The sequence below is a fragment of the Panthera pardus genome, unplaced genomic scaffold, assembly GCF_024362965.1.
Source record: "Panthera pardus isolate Hobbes unplaced genomic scaffold, ASM2436296v1 HiC_scaffold_20, whole genome shotgun sequence".
Taxonomy (NCBI): Eukaryota; Metazoa; Chordata; class Mammalia; order Carnivora; family Felidae; genus Panthera; species Panthera pardus.
In genome coordinates, this window is record NW_026526766.1 from 79,395,651 (window position 1) to 79,418,778 (window position 23,128).

At 38.1% G+C, this 23,128-nt stretch overlaps 1 protein-coding gene across 1 annotated transcript in view; it reads right to left on the reverse strand.

Annotated features, from left to right (window-relative positions):
• MEGF9 (multiple EGF like domains 9) overlaps positions 1–23,128 on the reverse strand; it is an 89,302-nt gene that overhangs the window by 14,839 nt on the left and 51,335 nt on the right. Inside the window, exon 3 of the mRNA XM_019454017.2 lies at positions 2,086–2,225. Coding sequence (XP_019309562.2) covers positions 2,086–2,225 — 140 coding nt within the window. The remainder of the gene's footprint in view (positions 1–2,085; positions 2,226–23,128) is intronic.

Consider the following 23,128-nt stretch of genomic DNA (forward strand, 5'->3'; position numbering starts at 1 on the left):
GAGTGTCAGGAACCACTTTCTAATGTGGTAAACTACATGGAAGTTGGAAGGCCTGAAGGAACAATATGGCTTAATAAGGCAAAGGGCTAGCAGTGGGGTAGAGGTGTATTAGAAAGACCATTCTAGGCAGAGGTAAGATCACAAATGAGAACCTTGGAGAAAGGGAACACGGCTTGTTTTAGGAACAGAAGCCGGTATGACTGGATCACAGACAGTAGAGAAAAAGAAAAGCACGAGAGAGAACCAGTATGTAGCCAGGGACCAGATCACGTAACAGAAAAAAAAAAATAATAATAATAATGATAACACTATTTCTGCTAAATCAGTTTGTTTCACCATGGACAGAGGACTAAAATGAAGAATAAACTTTCAAGGCGCCTGGGTGGCTCAGTCAGTTAAGTGTGACCTTCGGCTCAGGTCATGATCTCACGGTCTGTGAGTTCAAGCCCTGTGTCGGACTCTGTGCTGACAGCTCACAGCCTGGAGCTTGCTTCGGATTCTGTGTCTCCCTCTCTCTCTGACCCTCCCCCATTCATGCTCTGCCTCTCTCTGTCTCAAAAATAAATAAACATTAAGAAAAAAAATTTTTTTAAAGAATAAACTTTCAATACAGGTTTTTCCAGAGTACTTTCAATTTCAAATATTCTGCAACCTTACTTTCATAAAAACACTTGTACTTGTCTGGCTGGTTTGTCCTGATTTTTCTGTTGGGGAAAAAAAGGTTTCCAAGGAAGCATTTCTAGTCCTTACATTTAGGAAAACTGACCATCGGAAGAGTTCGTTGTCTTTAGTTTTTAATAGTTTGCCTCAATGTGGTTTTCTTTGCTTTATACCACCTGGGGTTTGCAGAGCTTTCTGAATCTGTGGGCTGATGTCTTGTACCGGTTTGGAAAATTCTTGGCCATTATCTCTTCAAATCTTGCTTCTGCCCCAATCTCTTTCTCCTTTCTTTCTGAATCTCCAACTACATTTATGCCAGTCTTTTTAGCTGTGTCTCACATGTCTTCCTGCTCTGTTCTTTCCATTGTATTTTTTTCCTCTGGGCTTCAGTTGGATATTTTTAGCTGAGCTGTATTCAAGTCTACAAACCTTGTCTTCACCGTGAACAAACGTTTGTTAAACCCATGCTATGAGTTGTTCATTTCAGATGTTGTATTTTTCAGTTCTAGTTCAGTTTTGTTTTTTTTAAATAGATTCCAATTCTCTTAAATTTGCCTCTTTTTACCTATTTTCTGGGTTTCCCCTTATTTTCTTAAAACATTAACTTTAGTTATTTTAAAGGCATTCTCTGCTAACTCTAACATCTGGATTATCTGTGGGTCTGCTTCCATTGTTTATTTTTTCTCTTTATTTTTGGTCACATTTTCCCTCCTCAGCATTGTCAAGTATTTTTTATTATATGCCAGATACAGCATATAGAAGAGCCATAGATGACCTGTTTTCTCTGTGAGGCAGATATAACGAGGGAATCATCTCGACCCAATTAGAAATTGAGATACGTTGAAGATGGGCTGCAATCTCAGTACGAGTCAGTTCACTTATGGTTCATCACTATATCTTGGTCATAGAGTGGGTGGGTCCTCGGTGGGTACAGCCCAGGTCTCACTCCACGCACTTCAGAATCTGCCAGTGTCTTGAGAGACAGAGGTTTGTGTATGGTAATAGGGCCTCTCTTTCTAAAGGGATTTTGTCTCCACAGCACAGTAAGACTTAGAGACTTCTTAATACTTTTTGGGCCAGCCTCTTGTCTCTTGAACAATCAGCTAACGTCCTGGGAGGAAACTGGCCCAGTCTTTAGGGCTCCTCTAGTTTCCAATCCATCACACAAGTCCCAAACAACTGCCAAAAACTCTTCTTCTGTCTCTTTCCTCAAGAAGAATTTCTGCTCCTTCGCCTATGACCAGAATCAGCAAATGTCCCCTGGGAATAAAGTGGCTGGTGATCATCCCCTTACTTAGGACGAGGTCTACCCCTTCTGGAATTGTAGTTCATATTGTCTTCTTTGCTTCCCAACCAACATGATTCATGAAATTTATGAAAAGAACAATGGACTAATTACACAACCAACTTAAGGAAAGCACGTACCTGTGAGGGCATCACAAGTGGCAGACCGATTATTACATTGGCAGGGCAAGCAGCCACTCTTACTAAAGTCATAATATCCATCTTGGCATCGATCACATGTAGAGCCGGTGACGCCCGCTTTGCACTGGCATTTCCCAGAACTGCAAATAAAAGCAAAGACAACGAGCAAAAGTAAAGTAAATCAATTTGAAAGTTTTGTTGCCCAACATCCCAGCATAGATGATCTTAACGTAGAAATATTTCAACTGGATTCTAATTACTAGAATTATTGTTTTCGTCTTTGTTTTGAATTGGAAGTTGAGCGACTTCATGGCTATAGAAATTCAGTTAACATAGTAACACTAGTCATTTGTGACAATTTAATCCTCTGCACTTAGGCAGGTTAGAATAATGATAAAGGAGTCATGGGAACATGCATCCCTAATGCTTAGAAATCTTTGCTTGGCAAGCACTGGGGCATAAAACTGGTACCACAGCTACATCTCATTCCTGGATCATTCCACAGTTCCATCGGCCTCTACCCTACCCAATATGGAGAAGAGAAGAACCACCACCTGGTCTTCATCCAGCCTAGCCTCTGGCTGAAAAACATGGAGACTACAATCTTAATGAAAGCATCAGTCAATATCCATTGAGATGCTAGAAATAATATAATTTTCTACTTTAGGTCTAGGCTATCTTAAAATCATATTTCTGATAACTAAACCGGAATTCACAATTAAGTAAACAGGATTATAATGGGGACCCCCATTGCTTTCTGGATTAAATCCATATAAAAATTCTAGATTGTCAACCCCAAAAAGAAAACTAAAATCTAAAGTAAGAAACATAGGGGTGCCTGGCTGGCTCAATTGGTAGAGCACGTGACTCTTGATCTCGGGTTTGTAGGTTTGAGCCCCACATTGGGTACAGAGGTTACTTAAAAATAAAATCTTTAAAAATAAATACGTAAAGTAAGAAAAATACCTTATTTAACAACGTGACTCTTCTTTATATGCTTATTCTGAACCTGAAACTTTTAGACTTTACGTGAGTATATTTTGGCACCAGTCACAATGGATGGGAGACAATTGAAGATAAAACTGCTTTTCAATATAATATTTTTAGAGATTCAGCTCCCGACAGTGAGCCCCCATGGGGTTATTACTTTTAGTTCAAGAGCCCAGGCTAAAATTGTTAGTACTTACACGGCTCTTACACATATCAGTTGAAGTAATCCCCTGATAATTCCCATATTCCTATTGCTATAATAAAAATAGAACTTCCAAATTTGAGAGTTCCTGGAATTCTCAGCTGAACTTTGCAGAATGGAGCTGAAGCGACTTCCAACCATGTGTATTCTACTTGTAGTATACAAACCTAAGGTTTTGTGTTTTTTTGTTTGTTTGTTTTTGAGATATGCCTCTCTTTTTTGTCAGCATCCCCTGGGCTAAATAATGAGGCTTTCACCCTCCATCCCTAAAAAATTCTCTTGAGCAGCTAGAGTCAAAGTTTACTTCTCTCTCCTACTTACAGTTCTCTGCACTGTCCCAGGCTATGCCAAAAAGGAGTAGAAAAGCAGAAAAACAGTTCTACATGGAATATTTTTAGGGCTTTACTCAAACAAAATCAGTCCAGAAGGGAAAGGAAGCCAGGCTTATGTAAATAATATACATTTTACATATTTCAAAGTCTTGTATCCTGAAAAGTTACCCACTGAACTCTGTATTCCTCTCCCAAAGCTGTCTAGTATATAGGTTATGCAATTGCTTGACTAACAAGTAGTTTTACAAAAAACGTAAAATGGAGGCATCTGAAAGCAGGAGTCATGCTGCTGCTGAAGATGATGATAAAAATAATGAGCCATCATTTGTTGATGGCCTATGTCAATAAACATACATATGTTCTCTAATCCTGAAAATAACCCTACTAGGTAGAAGTCATAATCCTCGTCTTACTACTGAGGGAAATCGGGGTGGGGGAGGGACTGAAGTATTGTCCACACCTAGTAAGTCAGGCTGATTTATACAAAGCTAGACTTTTCTTACTATACCATGCTACCTGCCACTCCCTAAGCCTGAATCTAAATTTGTCCAAGAAATTTGCCTGCCAAATAACTTGATACCTACTTGGGTATCAAGCTTCATTCTGCAGATTCCAGTCACCACAATTTACCATTTATTTAGGTTCTCACCCCAGTGAGCTGTTTCTGCCTTGCCCAGAATAAACTGTGGTCTTTTTCCTTACTTCCAGTAAATTTCAGGTCTTCCTCAACAGAAGCTAAGAGTTCCCACTGCTTGAAGAGAAATGGCAGCCTAGCAAAGTCCAAGGTTCCCAGAGATGCAAGCCCAAATATGTTGATGCTTAAATAAAATTTATACTGTTCATAGTGCAGAAGACCAGGCTTGATTTTAGACAAGCAACAGAAATGTACATTACCAAGCAACGTCTCTTAAGTAACTTCACAAAAAAAGAAAACAAGAGGAAAAACCCCACCGCATACACTTACACAGTCTTACCCAAGAATATCCCAAGGTACTTAAAGATCTAAAAAGTAAATCTGTATTCATCAAATATGAAGTGCAGGAATATCTTATTACTCAACAAGAAGGAACTAGTCGATTTAAGTCTCGCTCGACTGTCAGAAAATTATAAAGGAAATAATGTGCTTTCCAAAGAATTGCTAACAACAATTTATTAGCCAATTTCCAAGGCTTTTAGAAAGTTAATCAAAATATGTTTGTTCCTCATTTCTCTACATGATTAGATTATTCGGCATACGGAAGAATAAACAGTTACTCTTAATGACAGTGCTTGCCGAACTCACCAACCTACAAGAAAATGATATTATGTTGGAATACCTAATCACTTCATGATATCTCATAATCATAACATAGCCAGTGCTCTCAAAGTGGTTGCTATTCCTGTAAGTGGATTTTCCCGTCATAATTCTGCTCTGCGCACTCAAAAGACCGATTTAAGCAGTCATCTTTCTCCCTGGAGACGGTGCTCCTTAGTTGCTGATGTTAAAACAAACAAACAAAAATCCATGAGTGGCTTTATGGATCCTGATAAAGTGGTTGGCTAGTCTAGATACCATGCTTCACTTTTCCTGGGTAGATTTTAAAACAATGGGAAAGGAGCTGCTTTCTCTCTCTCTTTTTAAATATAGAAGGGAGTGGGAAAGTTTGGTTGTGAGACTGCACTAGGTGGTGCTTTCCATGTTACTCATGGCCCATCGCCAATTTCTGCATGTATAAGAATTAAATCACTCAGCAAATATAAAGCTTTCCCTGTGTGTGACTTCTTTTACAGAATAAAGCCTTTACAACACCCCCTTTCATGGTCTCCCTCTGTTAGAGGCTGTTGAATGCTTTTTGAAGCAAAGGTCAATGATATAAATGCAATGAAATCAAAGACAGGGGGAAAAAAAGTCCTGTTAACAGACCACTTATGTGTATCCATAGATTTGAAATGAAAGGACCAAAGACTCATAGCTTCATATCTGGCAAATAAGGACACAGAACTAGATTTCGAACAGAAGTCAGAAATCTATACTTCTGAGATCAACTAACAAAGAATTTAAGATAGAATTTGCTCATCTGGTGTCGCTTTTACAGACATGAGTTAGTTACTAGTTAAGTACTAATAGAGTATGGAGAATTACATCAGAAAGACGAATATAGAATTATTTACAAAGAAAGCACAAGCATTGTGGAACTATGCTGTACAACGTATAACTAAGTATATTCTATACATTTCTTAAATTATCCCAAACAGAATTCTCAGATTTTCTTATGGTTGTTAAGTACTTAGTTATAAAATTTATCACATTCGTAAGTGTGAACAACTATTACAAGGCTTGAACACTGAGAAATGATCTCTTGCGGGGTGCTTGGCTGGCTCAGCCAGAAGAGCACACCATTCTTGATCTTGGGGTCATGACTTCTAGCTCCACGTTGGGTGTAGATTACTTAATTAAGTCAAACTTTAAAAAATTATCTAGATGAGTAAATGGAAAGTCTCCAGGATTTCCATTATTTTATAACACCATTGACTAGCACGGGAAGGGTGGACCATAAGAGGGGAAGTATCCGGGCCTATGGAAAATTCATCGCCTGAGGAGACCGAGAGCTTGGTTCATGTTCTAGCTGTGCTGGTCACTAGCTGGGACCAAGTGCATCTTCTTCCTTAGACGCAGGATTCTCATTTGCAAAATAAAGACGAGTATACCAAACTTTGTAGGGTTACCGTGGGAATGAAAGACAGCATGCCCAGGGCACTCAGCACAGTATCTGGCATATAATCGGTACTCTGGCATGAAAGCACTAGGAAGGTGATGACAGGAATTGTGGGTCTTGATTTTTTCCTGAGAATTCTAAGGAAAATGGGCTGGAGTCTCTAGACAAGGCTAAGTTATTTACTTTTAAAATTCCATTAACACGGGGCGCCTGGGTGGCTCAGTCGGTTGGGCGTCCGACTTCAGCTCAGGTCACGATCTCACGGTCCGTGAGTTCGAGCCCCGCGTAGGGCTCTGGGCTGATGGCTCGGAACCTGGAGCCTGCTTCCGATTCTGTGTCTCCCTCTCTCTCTGCCCCTCCCCTGTTCATGCTCTGTCTCTCTCTGTCTCAAAAATAAATAAATGTTAAAAAAAATTTTTTTAATTCCATTAACAAACCTGGAAAAACTGCAAGAATATAGGGTAATCGTTAGTATGGAGCAAAAAGGTGGCTATAGGAAAAGAGAGCACATTGTGAAAACCTGGGAGAAATGGTTTGGGGAAAGAAAATTTTTTTAATTGAGAAGGGAAAGGATCTGCAAAATCCTACATAAGGTGGGGCCAAAACCAGTGAGACCGGAGGAGTTTTTGTACACACTAGCTAATTGGTTTAATGTTTTTCTAAATTGTTAAATGTCTTGGCACCTTTTGTGCTGTTTATGTTCTTCCTGAGAGTTATAAAATATCAATTATATGTGCGTGGCGTATCTTTAGATAACATGTGATCAATTTGGACTCAAGCAGTCACAAAATAACTAAAAAGATAACAGTTCTAATTGGGGGAAATTAATTTATTTGTGGTTTTCCACAAGCCTCGCTTTTCCTCCTTCCTTCCCCCTCAGCTCTCATGTTGGCACTCTGACATGGAAAGAACGAGAAACAGAAAAAAAATAGATGATCAGAGGTATCAATTTTCCTCTATCTTTTCTTTAATAGCTCAAAACAATTTAGTACACATAGAAGGAGACTGAAACTACTACTTAAAACATAGTATGAAAGGAACAGAAAATTGCTGATTATAAAGTCTCTCAATGTATTAAAGATATTAAAAGGAAGCTGGAGAAAGTTTTACTAACTAGAAAGTCTTTACATGGGAAAACACAGAAAATGAAAAGTTATTAGCAATTCTGAACTTCATGTTTGTGTCATGGTTTTGTAAAGGTAATAAAAAATTAGTTTCTCCTTTTGGTTATGAAAGAAACCCAGTAATTGGGCATTTTGGCAAAAAACCATATGCATTTTGTGTTCCTCTGTCTTTCTACAATCATGGAAAAGACCATTATGCAATGAGCAAAGCTCCTTTGCTGGAGAAAAAAAAAAAGATAGCTTTATTGTTGAAAACATTGGGCCATTATACGAGACATTCCTTGTATTTTTGAGGGCAAATAGTCTAAAATATTCTTAGAGGAAATCCATATTCAGACAGAAATTCTTAACACTCAAAAAGGGTATTGCTTAAGTGCAAAAATATTTTCTGATAGCTGATCTTACCAGAATCAAATTTAAAAGCTTATTTGAAAAGTCAGAAATAAACCTTAATGGCAAAAAAATAGAAAGTGTAATATTTCCAGAGCCATAACTTGGAAGCCTTAACTTAATTCAACTAGTAAAGTTCTTTCTCATTGCCTTCACTTTGTTTAATGGAATAAATACAGCCATAAAATACTCAAGCCCACACAATTACTCCATTATTTGAAAGAGATTTCTGCATTTTAAAAGTCATTTTGAAAAGAGAAAAAGCATGAGGTTTCAGTATCATCTCAGTATCATCTCCTAGAAAAGAAGATGGTTCTCAAATATGTCAACATTGTATTCTTTTGTAACCATTGTAAAAGCTTTGCTCAATGAAAGGGTAATTTTTTTTGAAAAAAATTTTTTTTTGATTTCAATTCATCAGTTAACATACAGTGTAATATTAGTTTCAAGTACACAATATAGTGATTCAACACTTCCATACATCACCCTGTGCTCGTCACAACAAGTGCACTCCTTAAACCCCATCACCTATATAACTCATCTTCCCCACCCACCTCCCCTCTGGTAACCATCTCTATAGTTAAGACTCTGTTTCTTGGTTTACTGCCTCTCTCTCTCTCTCTCTCTCTCTCTCTCTCTCTCTCTCCCCCTCCCTCTCTCCCCCACCCCCTTTGTTGATTTGTTTTGTTTCTTAAATTCCTCATATGAGCAAAATTGTATGGTATTTGTCTTTCTCTGACTGACTTATTTCACTTAGCATGATACTCTCTAGCTCCATCCATGTCATTGCAAATGGCAAGATTTCATTCTTTTTTATGGCTGAGTAATATTCCATGGTGTGCCTACACCACGTCTTCCTTATCCATTAATCAATCAGTGGACACAAGGGCTCTTTCCATAATTTGGCTATTGTAGATAACACTGCTATAAATATCAGGGGGCATGTATCTCTTTGAGTTGGTATTTTTGTATTGTTTGGGTAAATACCTAAGCAATTATTGGATCATTGGGTAGTTCTATTTTTAACTTTTGTAGGGAACTCCGTATTTTTTTCTAGAGTGGCTGCACCAGTTTGCATTCCCACCAACAGTATAAGAGGTTCTCCTTTGTCCTTATCCTTGCCAACACCTACTGTTTCTTGTGTTGTTGATTTCAGCCATTCTGACAGGTGTGAGGTGATAGCTTATTGTAGTTTTGATTTGTGTTTCCCTGATGATGACTGATGTTTGAGCATCTTTTCATGTGTCTGCTGGCCATCTGTATGTCTTTGAAAAAAATGTCTAGCCATGTCTTCTGCCCATTTTTAATTGGATTATTTGTTTTTTGGGTGTTGTGTTTTAGAAGTTCTTTATATACCTTGGATACTAACCTGAAAGGGTAATTATTAATACTTGATTTGTGTACATGCTGTGTTCCAAAAATTAACTTGTAGTGCCTAGAATTTAGAACTCACGGAAATGACAGCATAAGTGGTGGCTTAGTTTCCAGACAAGCAAACAAAAACCTCTTTAACTCAAAAATACTGAGATTGACAGTGCTAAGGACCAAGTCCTTTAAACCCACGTCCTAAACTTTTGAGTTCTAAACCTGTTGGGGATGAGGTAGTCAGAGGAAATATTAACACTTACAATATTAACACACTGTGGGATCATAAATGAAGTGCATAGCACAATACTTACATATGCATTAGTTATTTTAGTTCTTACAATAATTCTATGGCATTCATAAGTCTCAATTTTGCCACTTTCTAGCTACTTGATTATTGAGCAAGTTTTTACGTCTGAAAAATAAGAATAATAATCCCTGTTCCAAAAGATTGTGGAAATTAGTTAAAATTACATATTGAAGTGCCTTCCAAATATGAGTAGCTCTATACATGGCCAAATATTAATACTCAACATCCCTAATCAATAGAGTTTCAATGACATGAACTGACTCAATTTTCAAGGTCACACATCCAGAGGGCAATCAGAATTAGAACCCAGGTCTTCTGCCTTCTAATACCTGGCTTTTTTCTCTCTCCTTTATTTTATAGATTACCTCTGTGTATTTAATGAAAGCAAGACAGAAGGATTTAACGTGCTCATATTAATAGACTTGCAACGCTCCTGGAAAAGGTTTCTTATGTTAATCTTCTCCTGGCTCAACTGTCAGTTGTTTAAATAACTCCTCTGACGAATGGGATTTTAAAGTGATTGCCAAGGAAATGAGACATTGCTTCTGATCTGTGTCAATCCAATTCTCTGACTTGGGAGCACTATTTTCCTACCTGCAGCTGGCACTGTTTTGCAAATGCCCCAATGCTGGCCAGTTTCCTTGCAAAGCTCCTCACCCCTAACAGCTTTATTGATAGAACCTTGCAATGCTTTTTTTTTTTTTTTAATTTTAATTTTTTAAAATTTACATCCAAATTAGCATATAGTGAAACAATGATTTCAGGAGTAGATTCCTTAATGCCCCTTCCCCATTTAGCCCATCCCCCCCTCCCACAACCCCTCCAGGAACCCTCAGTTTTTCTCCATATTTATGAGTCACTTAATGTTTTGTCCCCCTCCCTGTTTTTATACTATTTTTGTTTCTCTTTCCTTATGTTCATCTGTTTTGTCTCTTAAAGTCCTCATATGAGTGAAGTCAAATGATTTTTGTCTTTCTCTGACTGACGAATTTCACTTAGCATAATACCCTCCAGTTCCATCCATGTAGTTGCAAATGGCAAGATTTCATTCTTTTTGATTGCCGAGTAATACTCCATTGTATATATATACCACATCTTCTTTATCCATTCATCCATCGATGGACATTTGGGCGCTTTCCATACTTTGGCTATTGTTGATGGTGCTGTTATAAACATGGGGGTGTGTGTGCCCCTTCGAAACAGCACACCTGTATCCCGTGGAGAAATGCCTAGTAGTGCAGTTGGGGTAGTTCTATTTTTAGTTTTTTGAGGAACCTCCATACTGTTTTCCAGAGTGGCTGCACCAGCTTGCATTGCCACCAACAATGCAAAAGAGATCCTCTTTCTCCGCATCCTTGCCAACATCTGTTGTTTGCAATGCTTTTTTAATCTTTATTTTTTAATTGTGAAATATATCATTCATTCAGAGGCAGATAAGTTTAAAGACAATAGAATGTAAGAAAGAACACCAAACTTAACAATTTCATATCCACTAGACAAGACATTTGAAGCTCCTCCTTCAACTTCATTCCCTTCTCTTGCCCCAGAAGCAGCTAAGTGTTTTAGTCAGTTCAGCTCTGTTAGAGGCTTATCATTTCTATATGTATTATTAAATAATGTATCAAATAGTTTTGCCTGCTCTTAAACCTTATATTAATAAACATCATGTATTCTTTGATTTACTTTGTCCCATACAGTATTATGGTTTATCGATTTATCGATATACATTTGTACAGCTGTAGTCACTCTTTTTTCACTGCTGTATTGTATTTCATCATATGAATATAACCCTATTGTATTCATTCTTATAGACATTTGGGTTGTTTTCATTAGGTAGTATAGATAACACCTGTATATCTTCTGGTACATATGAGCATGCTGTACTCTAGAGTATATACCAAGGAATAAAATTCCTAGGTAGTAGCTTGTACAGCACCAACATACAAGGCAATGCCTGTTTTCCAAAGTGGCGGTCACAATTTGCACCCCTATTAACAATGGAATCATGGTCCCATTGCTCTGTATCCTCACCAACACTTGATATCATCAGCGTTAAAAATTTTGCCAATCTGGCAGCTCGAAATGGTATCATACTGTGGTTTTTAAATACATTCTCCAGATTAATGAGATGGAACATGTTTTCAAGTTTATTGGCCATTTGCGTTTCCTCTTCTATGAAAAGTCTGCCCAAGTATTCTTTTTTTTTTTTTTATAACAGGATAATTGACACATAACATATTAGTTTCGGGTATACAACATAATGATTTGATATTTGTATACATTGAGAAACAATCACCATCATGAGTCTAGCTACCGTCTGTCACCACACAGAGTTACAAATTTTTTCCCACCTATTTCTGACGTTAATTTGTAGATGTTCTTTATATATTCTTGACAAATCTATCCCTTGTCAGTTTAATGTGCTACAATTATCTTCTCTCAGTTTGAGGCTTGTCTAGAAGTTGTATATTTTAACAAAGTAGTTAACATATAAACACTGGAGTTAGACTACCTGGGTTCAAATCCTGGCTTTATCACTTACTAGCCATATGACCGCAAATAAATTACTTAAACTCTTTGTGCTTTAGTTTCCTCACTTGTAAAATGGAGAAAATAATAGTCTCTCTCTCACAGGTTTGTGAAGATTAATTTAGTTAGGACGTGTTGAGCAGGCAGAACAGTGTCTGCCACATAGTAAAAACCATGCAAGTATTGCCACTACACGCCTAGTGTTGTTGAGGTGCATCACTAAACTTCAGTACCTACTCAGCCACATGTGAAATATCTTTATACACATGGGGCGTTTCTGGGCTTTCATTTCTGTTCTGTTTATCTGTTTGTCTCTGAACCAACTTTTCCCCTCAAGTTTTTCATATAAATGTTTTTAAAAACAGACATGTTGGAAGGACTGTATTCTCAGCATCCGCGTATAGATTTTGCTTTTACCTAGCGCTCCCCTAATCCCTTCTCCCATCTTCCAACGCTTCAGCTATGCTCACCTTGCTGTTGTTCAGACGCGTTGTGGATGTTTCTGTATCAGACACCCTGCACCCACTGTCCGTTCTGTTAGCAATAGCCTTCACCCAGGGGACCCATGAGGCATGCTCCCTTACTTCTTTTCATTATTGATTCAAATGTTATATTCTCAACAAGGCCTTGGCCAGCCACAACATCTAAAATTACAAGATCTCTTACTATTTAATATAATACATATTTCATTTCCATTGTTTATTAAATCTCTCCCCATCTAGAATGTCAGCTCTATGAAATCAGGGGGTTTTATCTGGTTTTCTTTTTTCTCCACCGTTATATAGCCAGGGCCTAGCACAGTGCCTGGCACATGATAGACACTCAAAATTTTTCCATTTAATGATCAGGTAATCTGGCTCCAAAATCTATGTATGCTTCCCTCATTAATTCATGATGCCTTCTGAGTACAATATTTGTCTTCAATTTAGTCCATTTAATATTTTCCAAGTACCTAATCTTGATACTTTATGTTCCATTGATTGATTGGTTAATTGATTGACTGAGAGTGCGAGTGGGGGAGAGGGGCAGAAGGAGAGAGAGAGAATCCCAAGCAGGCTCCATGCTAGCACAGAGCCTGGTGTGGAGCTTGACTGCACAACCCTGAGGTCATGACCTGAGCCAAAAATCAAGAGTCAGACTCAAATGACTGAGCCACTCAGGTGCCCCACTTTATGTTACATTTAAGTAAACCTCTAAGAATCCTTGAAATAGGATATTTATTTCAGGTGAGCAAAATGAGACATTTAATGAGTGGTACGTGATGGGCCAGTCAACATTGTAAGACATTGATCCTGATCCCTTGGATTTGTCCTTTGAAGGACAAAAAAGAGCAGAAAGGAAAGAAATAATTTACTAGCCCTCAAAGAAAAGTCTATTTTGCTTAAGCCCAAGCCTCTTTAGCTTGTATGGTCCTCATACAAACAAAGAACAGAGACTGGAATGCCTCAAACAGCCTCCTCGTTATTAGTCCTGGTTTTCTTCTGGGTAGAAGTTGACCTTAGGTTTTTGTGGGCAACATATTGTCCACTAGATCAGTGGTTCTGATTGCTAGGCCCTATCTCAGAATTTCTGATTCAATAGGTCTGGGGTTGGACCCAAGAATTTGCACTTCTAACCAATTCCCGGGTTATGCTGATATTGGCCTGAGGACCATACCTGAAGAAGCACTGCAGTAGATTAACTGGAAAAATGTCATTATACTTGTCTCACTCTACTTTTTACATTCCTAGCCCCTGACTGGTAAAGCTGCTTGATTTCCATCTCTGAGCTTACTGCTTAACTCTTAATTCGGTGTTAGTTCTGACGTAAGAAGAGGGTACTTAAGGCAATCAACCTCAGTGAATTGTCATTAAGTCCCATTCGCTACTGGTTCCTTTGACCTTAGTTCTCTATAGTTTAGATGGCTGAATTATAACTACTGTCCCTAATTTCTCAATGCTTGGCTCCTGGTCCCAGTGGTCCTATCTTCCCACTTCCCACCCCGATGACTAGGTTCACAACACTTACTTCCAGATCTCCCACATGTCAAATGCCTGTCATTTAAGCCATTTAAGCGCCAGCAAGTCAAGTGGACTCAACTTTGATATTTATAATATCCTAATTCCTGACTTTCAAATGATTCTCTATGGATGCTCTCGATACTCATGTTGCCTTCTTCTATACAATATTTAATTTCATTGTAGCCCAGCTCTGATTTACAGATTTATGTCTCTATTGGCCACTCCTTAGGTTGATGAATCACGTTCACCCATACCTACACCTACACTTACACTGAGACTCACAATGCCATATCTAATCTTGCCCATTCCATTTTAGGGTACAGTGGGGAGAGTCTTGGAGTCAGATAGACATGGGCTCAAATCTAAGCTCTACCATTTATTAATTATGCCATATTGCTTAGTAACTCAGTTTCTAAGAGCAAGACATCTAAGTTGTTCTACGAAGTCAGAGAGGTTATATGTGTAAAGCATCAAAAACAGAGGTTTAACAGATTTATCAAATGTTAGTTTCCTTCTGTTCCTCCTGCTGCCTCTCCTGGATTATGCAGCTTCCTTGGGTGAACAGTTTAGTTGAAAAAACTAATATATTTTTCTGTAAAAACTTTTCTTTCAAATATCTATAATATCTTTTACTGGGCATTTTATTCAATCATAGAACTCTTTTAAAAAACCAATTCAGGATCAGCAAATTTAATTTTTTTTTAAATTTTTTGTGTGTTTATTCATTTTTGAAAGACAGAGAGAGACAGACCACAAGCAGGGGTGGGGCAGAGAGAGAGGGGGACACAGAATCCAAAGCAGGCTCCAGGCTCCAAGCTGTCAGTGCAGAGCCCAACACGGGGCTCGAACTCACGAACGGTGAGATCATGACCTGAGCCAAAGTCGGACGCTCAACCGACTCAGCCACCCAGGCGCCCCAGGATCAGCAAATTTAAAACTTAATTAAGGAAATGGTCATAGTGTATGTGTTAGGAATTGGCAGATGAGGAGGAAGTGATTCTGTTATTGACAATATAAGCCATATTTTCATTACTGCTTCTGGCAGTGTGAGAAGAATGTCTATGTCCTTCCTGATAGTATTTAGGATAAAGCTTCTTAAACTTGATGGCATCTCAGATCTCTTTGAGAATCTATTAAATCTTATAGACCTTTTCCACAGAAAAACGTACATATCCACCATTACGTTTCATGTGCTTTTCTCCTTGTAGGTTAAGAACTTGTGACCTTGAGCATAGGGGCATATACTAGCCCAGAACTGCATGCCATGGGAGTTTAAGGTAACAGAAAGAACATGGGATAGGTGTCAGAAGATCTGGAGTTAACTGCTCTTGCTCTGGAATTTAATAGACTCCAAGCTTGGGCTTATCATGTAACCTTTCGATTATTACTTCTCATCTGTAATTTGGTAGGAAATCATCCTTAACTACTTCAACCTCACCTTACCTACAGGGTTGTTGTTAGAATCAAATGATTAAATGTACAGGCTAAGAAAATACTATTAATTGTAACTGACTTTACAGACGTTAGTTATTAACATTACCTGGAAACCTACTGAATTTATAACCACAGGAGCAAGCCCGAAATACCCAAATTGTTGAAACACACTGAATATATCATACCAGAGAATTCATCTAATATATAAAGGATGATAATAATGGAATTGATAATTTTCTAAACTAGTCCTATACACTTCAAATATTAAAATAATCACAGCTAAAGTACTTGTGTCCCTTTTCATAGGAACTTTGGAGAAACTTCAAATCAAGATCTCTCTCTGGGATTGACAAATTTAGATATTTTGAGTGGAGATCAAATCCAAGGAGAAAAAAGATGAACAGTCCCGTATTTCCCTCTACCCTCTAGGAAACATATTTCTTGCTATAAAAAAAAAACCATCTGAGATGGAACAAGTCATGCTGATTTAATTTTCTTTCAGGGGACACAGGGGAAGACAAAGCCTTCTGTGTGGGAACAAGAGTCCTATTGTAGCCTAAGTCTACTAATACAAGGTTTAGACGCTCTTTTAAAACTTTAGAGAAAAAAGAGATATTAAAACCAGTAAAGTAGGCTATGAATTTGATTGTATATTCTAACCACAATGTCATACATCTAAAGTGGCAGCTCTTCATGCCAGCAAAGTTAATTTCCTTATCCTGATTCCTCTTCCAGACCCAAGGCTGAGAATTATCAGTAGAACCAACTACACTGTCATCAGAAAACACTAATACCATCCATATTCCCTTGACTGACTGCCCTAACAATCATGTTAATTTTTTATTTCTAAATAATATTGGATTTAAAGAAAAGTGTAAAGATAGTACAGACAGTTCTTGTATATTCGTCGCCCAAATTCCCCTAAGGTTAACTTCTTATACAACTACGGTATATTCATCAAAATTGACAATTAACGTTGCTATAGTACTATTAAATATAGACCTTATCATATTTCCCTAATTTTTACACTAATGTCCTTTTTCTGTTCCAGGATCCAATCCACGATAACACCTTACGTTTACTGGTCATGACTCTTTGGCCTCCTCCAATCTGACAGTTTCTTGGTCTTTCCTTGCCTTTTAGAACCTTGAAGCTTTTGAAGAGTACTAGTTATTTTAAAAAATGTTCCTCAATTTGGGTTTGTCTGGTGTCTTGTCATAATTAGACCGAGAGTATGGGTTTTAGTGAAGACAATCGCAGAGGTAACATGACGTTCTCATTGCCTCATATTAGGGGGTACATGATACTACCACATGACTTATTACTGATGATGTTATCTTGATCACTCAAATGATGAGTTTTCATGCTGGGGATCTGTCTGTATGGTAGCTTAACTTAGGATGGTTATTAGGTTTATTTAGAAAATAAGCAGAGGTTCAGCCACTCAATTAAGAAACACTGGGGCCTACTAAAGGCAGGATAGTCAGACAGGTATTAGTTTGAGCCTGTTTCTGGCACTGACTGTTTTGGAGCAAATCACTCAAGTCTCAGTTTCCCCACCTGTGAAATGAGACAAATACCACTTCAGTCAGTTGTTGTTTTATCCTTACAAGTTAGTACATATAAAGCATTTAGCCTGGCACATGGCAAACATTCAATAAATGTTAATGTTGTTCCTTCTGGGGTTGATGGTGAGAGTAATAATCTAATGTTATTCGCCAGCTTGTGTGGTGTTTTCATCTGAGAGAGAAGTCAAACTTCATGTCAGAGAACCACTATATGTTTATAAGATTTTTAACCTTTTTAAGTGTAGTAAAATGTCCTATCCAAGAGATGCTTAACTAGAGATTAAATCTGTGGTTTCTTTCTTCTTTAGCAAGAGAAGTTTACAAACGCTTTGCCATTTGGGCAGGCACCGAAAGTAGTTGCGAAGCAAATTCTCTTGACCGGGTGAAGAATCACTTGTTCCAGTTTCTCTTAGCTGTGTGGTACAGAGCGAGTAGGCACCGCTGTCCTGGGGGAAAGGTTTGGCAAGACCTGTTTTATCTGGGAGGGAGGGAGATTTGGGGTTGTTAGGTGAAAGATTCTACAAAATGTCCTCCACTGGTACTCTTGGAGCTGGCTTGCGCGCTGGAATAGGGCTGCATGGATAGACTGAAGGGGCTGATTGTTGAGATCTATGACTCTGGAGCCCTAGTTTAGAGCGTCCTGAAAGAACTTGGCACTGACGTGTGGGCTCATCCTCCTCAAAGACTTGTTGCTGCCTCTGCAAGGATCTGGGCCAGTAAAAGCATCACTACAGTAGTGAGCAAGCACAATCTGTCAGGCTGTTCAGGGCCAGGCTTCAACCCAGCCTTTCTACATAGGAGTGAAAAACAGTAATGTCAGTGACCTGTTTAGAATCGCATTCCCTTGATACTCAACATCAGAGGAGGGCTGAACCCTAGAGATATTGGAAAATGAGTAATTAATTGTTGGAGAACGGGTTGCCTCAAAAGGAAATTGGGCTGCTACTGAGGCAATATGAGTGTCAGAGTAATTAATTGGCAAAATAACAGAGGTATGACTATATTTGCACCTTGTTTGTGGAAAAGTTTGTCAATTATATAACCACTCAACTTACCCATATCTTTTATATTCGCTACCCCTACAAACCTCTCTACAACGATTAATCATTTTTTAGAACTCTCGAAAGGTAAAGGGCCCTTGGATTTATTTTTAGCAACACAGAAAGAACATGCATGTGGGGACCCTGCTGACACTCAGCAGCAAGGCTGCATTGGGAATAAAAATCCCCTGGGACACAGTGGGCGGCCGCAACGGCTGAAGCATATAGGAAAGCAGATTCGATCCCTGCGGCCATCTACAAAGGAAGAATAGGAACTCGGGGAGAGAGTATGGGCCTGAGAAGGAAACCTGAGACTGAGCAATTCCTTAAATTCAACTTAGAAATACAAACTAACTTTAGATTTGTGTGTATGTAGTAATGCAAGAATCACAAACTTGACAGAGTATTAGGCACAGAACTCTTGCTATCATGGGGCATATCGCCATTTTTGCTATTGTCCACAATTTATTCTGTTTGATTTATTCTCTCTGATTTATTTATTCTCTCTGTTCTTACTATTATTATCCTAATTTGGGCCCTCACTAGTTTTCATTCTGCCTCTAATCTCCTCTTACTTATATCCATCCATCCTACTACTGCAAGGACACAGTGCTGATCTTTCTTCCGCTTAAAGACTACTTCATGAATAAAATCCAAATCATTTGTCTGGCCCTTGAGGCCCTCCATGACCTGACCCCAGCAGGACTTGACAGATTTATCTCCTCTGCCCCCACTTCCCTTCCACCTTACATCCTATATAGGCACATCTCTGAGTCATTAATCTTGATCTTTCCTGTTCTATAATAACATCCTTTTCCACCTTGTCCACTTCTATATGCCTAATCCTTTCCTATCTTCAAAACTGAAGTCAAAAGCTATCTCTTCAATGAAATCATCTCTGATTTTTTTCAGCTATAAGTGAGATCTCCCAGATTCTTAATCCCCTTAACATTTTATCTTTTTAGTTTATGATGTCAATTTTTACTTTGTATTATAATTATTTATATACATTTTTTCTTTTTTTGGTGTCCTTACTAAGCTGGAAGCTCCTTTGGAGTAAGACCCACTGTCTTATTAATCTTTTATTTCCCACAGGATCTATTAAAGTATCTTGCACATAATTTGTTAAATAAATAAACACCTTGATGCCAAATACTGCATTTGTACAAACTTGATTATTTGTAGTGTTAGCACATATACATTTACATATTTGTGGAAGTCTTTCAGAAGAAGCAAAATAAATTACCATTTAATATTATCAATAACAAAACTTTAACTTTAAAATATTTCTTTAAAAAAATCCCAGGGGTACCTGGATGGCTCAGTTGGTTAAGCGTCCGACTTCAGCTCACGTCACAATCTCACAGTTCATGGGTTTGAGCCCTATGTCGGGCTCTGTGCTGACAGCTCAGAGCCAGGATCCTGCTTCGGATTCTGTGTCCCCCTCTCTCTTTGCCCCTCCCCCGCTCACACTCTGTCTCTCTTTCCTTCAAAAATCAATAAACATTAAAAAAAAATTTTTTTTTAATCCCATACTGGCCTAAAAGTAGGCTAATAAAATAAACAAGTAGAAGAGTCTGCAGCAGGGGTTAGGAAAGTACCATGTTTGGTCAGCAGCAACTATATCAATTCACTGTGACATGTTATGTTAATGTTCTCAAAGGTCATCAGTAGCTGGAAGAAAGATGTGTTGGGTTTTTTTTTAATTATTTGACTACAGCTGTTCTTCTAGTTAATAATTAGAAGACCAGGAGGGCAGAGCATGCACTGTACTGAATGGAGGACGTAAGCTAGAAGTGTGCTGAAAAACATACAGAGCTATCTAAACCGTAACAGACACACATTATTTACACTTAAACTCAATGCACTCGGTGCCTTTTTCCGAATAAGCCTCTGTCTGGCCATTTATTAACATTCAAATTTTAGTCTAATTTGTTTTACCATGAACTTACCATGATACTTGGTGTAATATGCTTAAAATATCTTCTAAGACATAAACCATTGGCACTGTGCAAACATCTACTGGAACAAATTAATTACAATAGGAAACAGGCTGAGGTCAGTTACCTGCTTTTGACTAAGATGGCTGCCTTTTAAAATTCTACCTTCAAGGAAAAAATACAGAAGTGAATTTTAAAAAGATAATTTAAACTAGAGATTGGTACAATTGCAAGAAGAATAATTAGGGTATAAAATAAAATTATTTTTAAATAAAATTAAAGCTATGAGGCATTGTTCTGTTTTCCTAAGGAATAGCATAAGAATATGCTATAAGATTTCTTGAGTTTGGTACACAATATATATGCAAGTCTCTACCAGACATCTCTATCTGAATATACCACCATCACTTCAAAATGAACATGTTTAAAACCTAACATCATCATCTCCGTCTATCTTGCTTATATACCTGTATTCTTTATCTAATTAATGGAATATCTCTTCACTCATGCACCCAACCCAGAAAGAAACATGGGAGATTCATCTCTCTCTTTCCCTTTACTCTGTACATATGAACAACCACCTAGCCCTGTATATTTTACTGTCCAAATACCTCTTACATGGGTTCCCACCTCTCCAGCACCATTGCCAATGCCAGTGCCAATGTCTTACATCAGGTCTTTAGCTCTCTTGCTTGGATTGTTACAATATTCTCCTTACTGGTCTCCTTGCCCCAGCTCACTCTCTCTATCCACCAGACTTCTGATAGAGTGATTTTTCTTTTTTTTCTCTTTGAAAGTTAATTGTTGTTAAAAAAAAAAAAAAAAACACATACTTTTTACATTTTACACTCACCTCTCAGAACACTTAATGGTACCAGCTAATGACGATATATAAAAAGCCCACCAGTTGCTTGAAATGGCTGCAAATTTTTACCATGTTCTGGTGTTAAAGTGGTTTGAACTCTTTGGAAAAATTGGGGTAACATTAAGTACCAAGATTTCAAATTCCCAGATTAGAAACAAGATTTTTAAGTCAGGAGGAAATTTAGTAAAAATTCAAGGCTAAAAGGAAATGTTAATAGAAAAACAAAAACAAAAATATTGTAAAAAAAAAAAAAAAAAAAAGGATGTTCCCACTCCCCCAATGGCAGAGTGATTTTTCTTAAAAGCAAATCCAATATCCCCCCTTACGGTATTCTTCAATGGATAAAGTTTGCATATTAGGCCTTTTATGGTCTGGCCCTGTTTATTTTATTCTTCATTCATTCATTCTATTCATTCATCAGCATTTACGAATCTACCTTGTGCCAGGCACTGTTCTAGGTGTTAGAGATACAACAGTAAACAGACAGACAAAAGTCTCGTCTCTTATCATTTCCTACTCTCCTGCAACCCTTCCTCTCCACTGCTAACAAGTGTTCTTGCCTTCAAGAAATAGTAAGCCACCTGCACTCTACTAAAGATCCCTTGTTCTTTCATACAAATTGCTACTCATTTTTCAAGTCGCAACCTAAACACAGCTTCGTCTCTTAAGACTTCCCTGAATCTCCTGTGCACTTTATGAATACTCATAGCTTGTTTGCATTTCTATCTTTCCACTGAGAGTAAGCTCTGTGAGCACAGGGATAATGTCTTTGGACACGTAATTGCCAGACGCAATGCCTTTATTAAATGAAGTGAGTGAAGAAAATGATACAGCTTTCCTCAATTGTTAATTTTTTCTACTAATAAATCACTTTTTCTTGATCTCCCAGAACTATAGGCAAAGTAATAAAGAGTTTACACAAGTAGCTGTTACTCCCAATTATTACACAAGAGATGATTTTCAGAGCCCCATGTGAATATGAGCCTCTGAGGTTTGCCATCTTTTTTTTTTTTTTTAATTTTTCTTAATGTTTATTTATTTCTGAGACAGAGAGAGACAGCGTGAGCAGGGGAGGGACACAGAGAGAAGGAGACACAGAATCCAAAGCAGGCTCCAGGCTCTGAGCTGTCAGCACAGAGCCGACACAGGGCTTGAACCCACGGACTGTGAGGTCATGACCTGAGCCAAAGTCGGACGCTCAACCGACTGAGCCACCCAGGCGCCCCTGAGGCTCGTCATCTTTTTATTTGACATTTATCTCAGCATAAGTCTACTTCATGAATAAAATTCTGCCTTCTGTCCCGGGGCATATTCCCATGATTAAAATTCAAAATAGTAAACATTTCAAAATATACTCACTGTACAGAAGCAACCACAGATTTTACGTAAAAGGATATTACACCACTACAGAACTTCTCTGTTGTCTTACAGAGACAGTCTAAAATCATGCACCTTGTATACTCGCCCGCTATGAATGCATTAAAAAAAATCTCAAATAAGTATATAACTGTCTACATATAAAGCCAGCCCTAACAATATTTTAAGGGCCATATTAAGAGACCCAGGCTCTCACTAGGCAAGAGGCGTGAGACAAAAATGCTATCTGATTTCTCCATTCACTTATTAGACATAGGTCCAAATATAAATCAGGAAAACATTAGAAATGCATTGCAAAAGCAAAAATGGAAAGTTGAGATATTGTAGACCAACTCCTTCCCAATTAAACAGGTTGGAACACCAATGGTGCTGTGAGGGGGCGGCCATCTGTCAGTATATAAAGGACTCTGTGTTTGCACATAAAGACGTTGCTCAACCCACATCTGGCTCCTGTGGCCAAGTTCTACCCTCACTGGGGCAACTCCCGCTGAAAGTACAGGGGCATAAGGCACAGGGAGATGAATTTTTTGAAAGCCAGCCGTTTGTTCCATGGGCGTTAGATGTATGAGAGAATCAGGATGGAAATTGTGTCCACTTTTCTACTTCTATTTATTTTTAAAAAGAGAACAGGGAGGTGGAAACAGATAAGAATTTAAGTAGGTGTTAGGAGATCAGATTTCTCATTCCATTGTATAATCTCAGGAAATTCACTTAAATTTGCACAGGTGTTTTTTTTTTTTTTTCTCTCCTGATAGGTCTCCTTTTTTTTTTTATTTTTTAATTTTTTATTTTTACCATTTATTCATTTATGAGAGACAGCACAAGCAGGGTAGGGGCAGAGAGAGAGGGAGACACAGAATCCGAAGCAGGCTCCAGGCTCT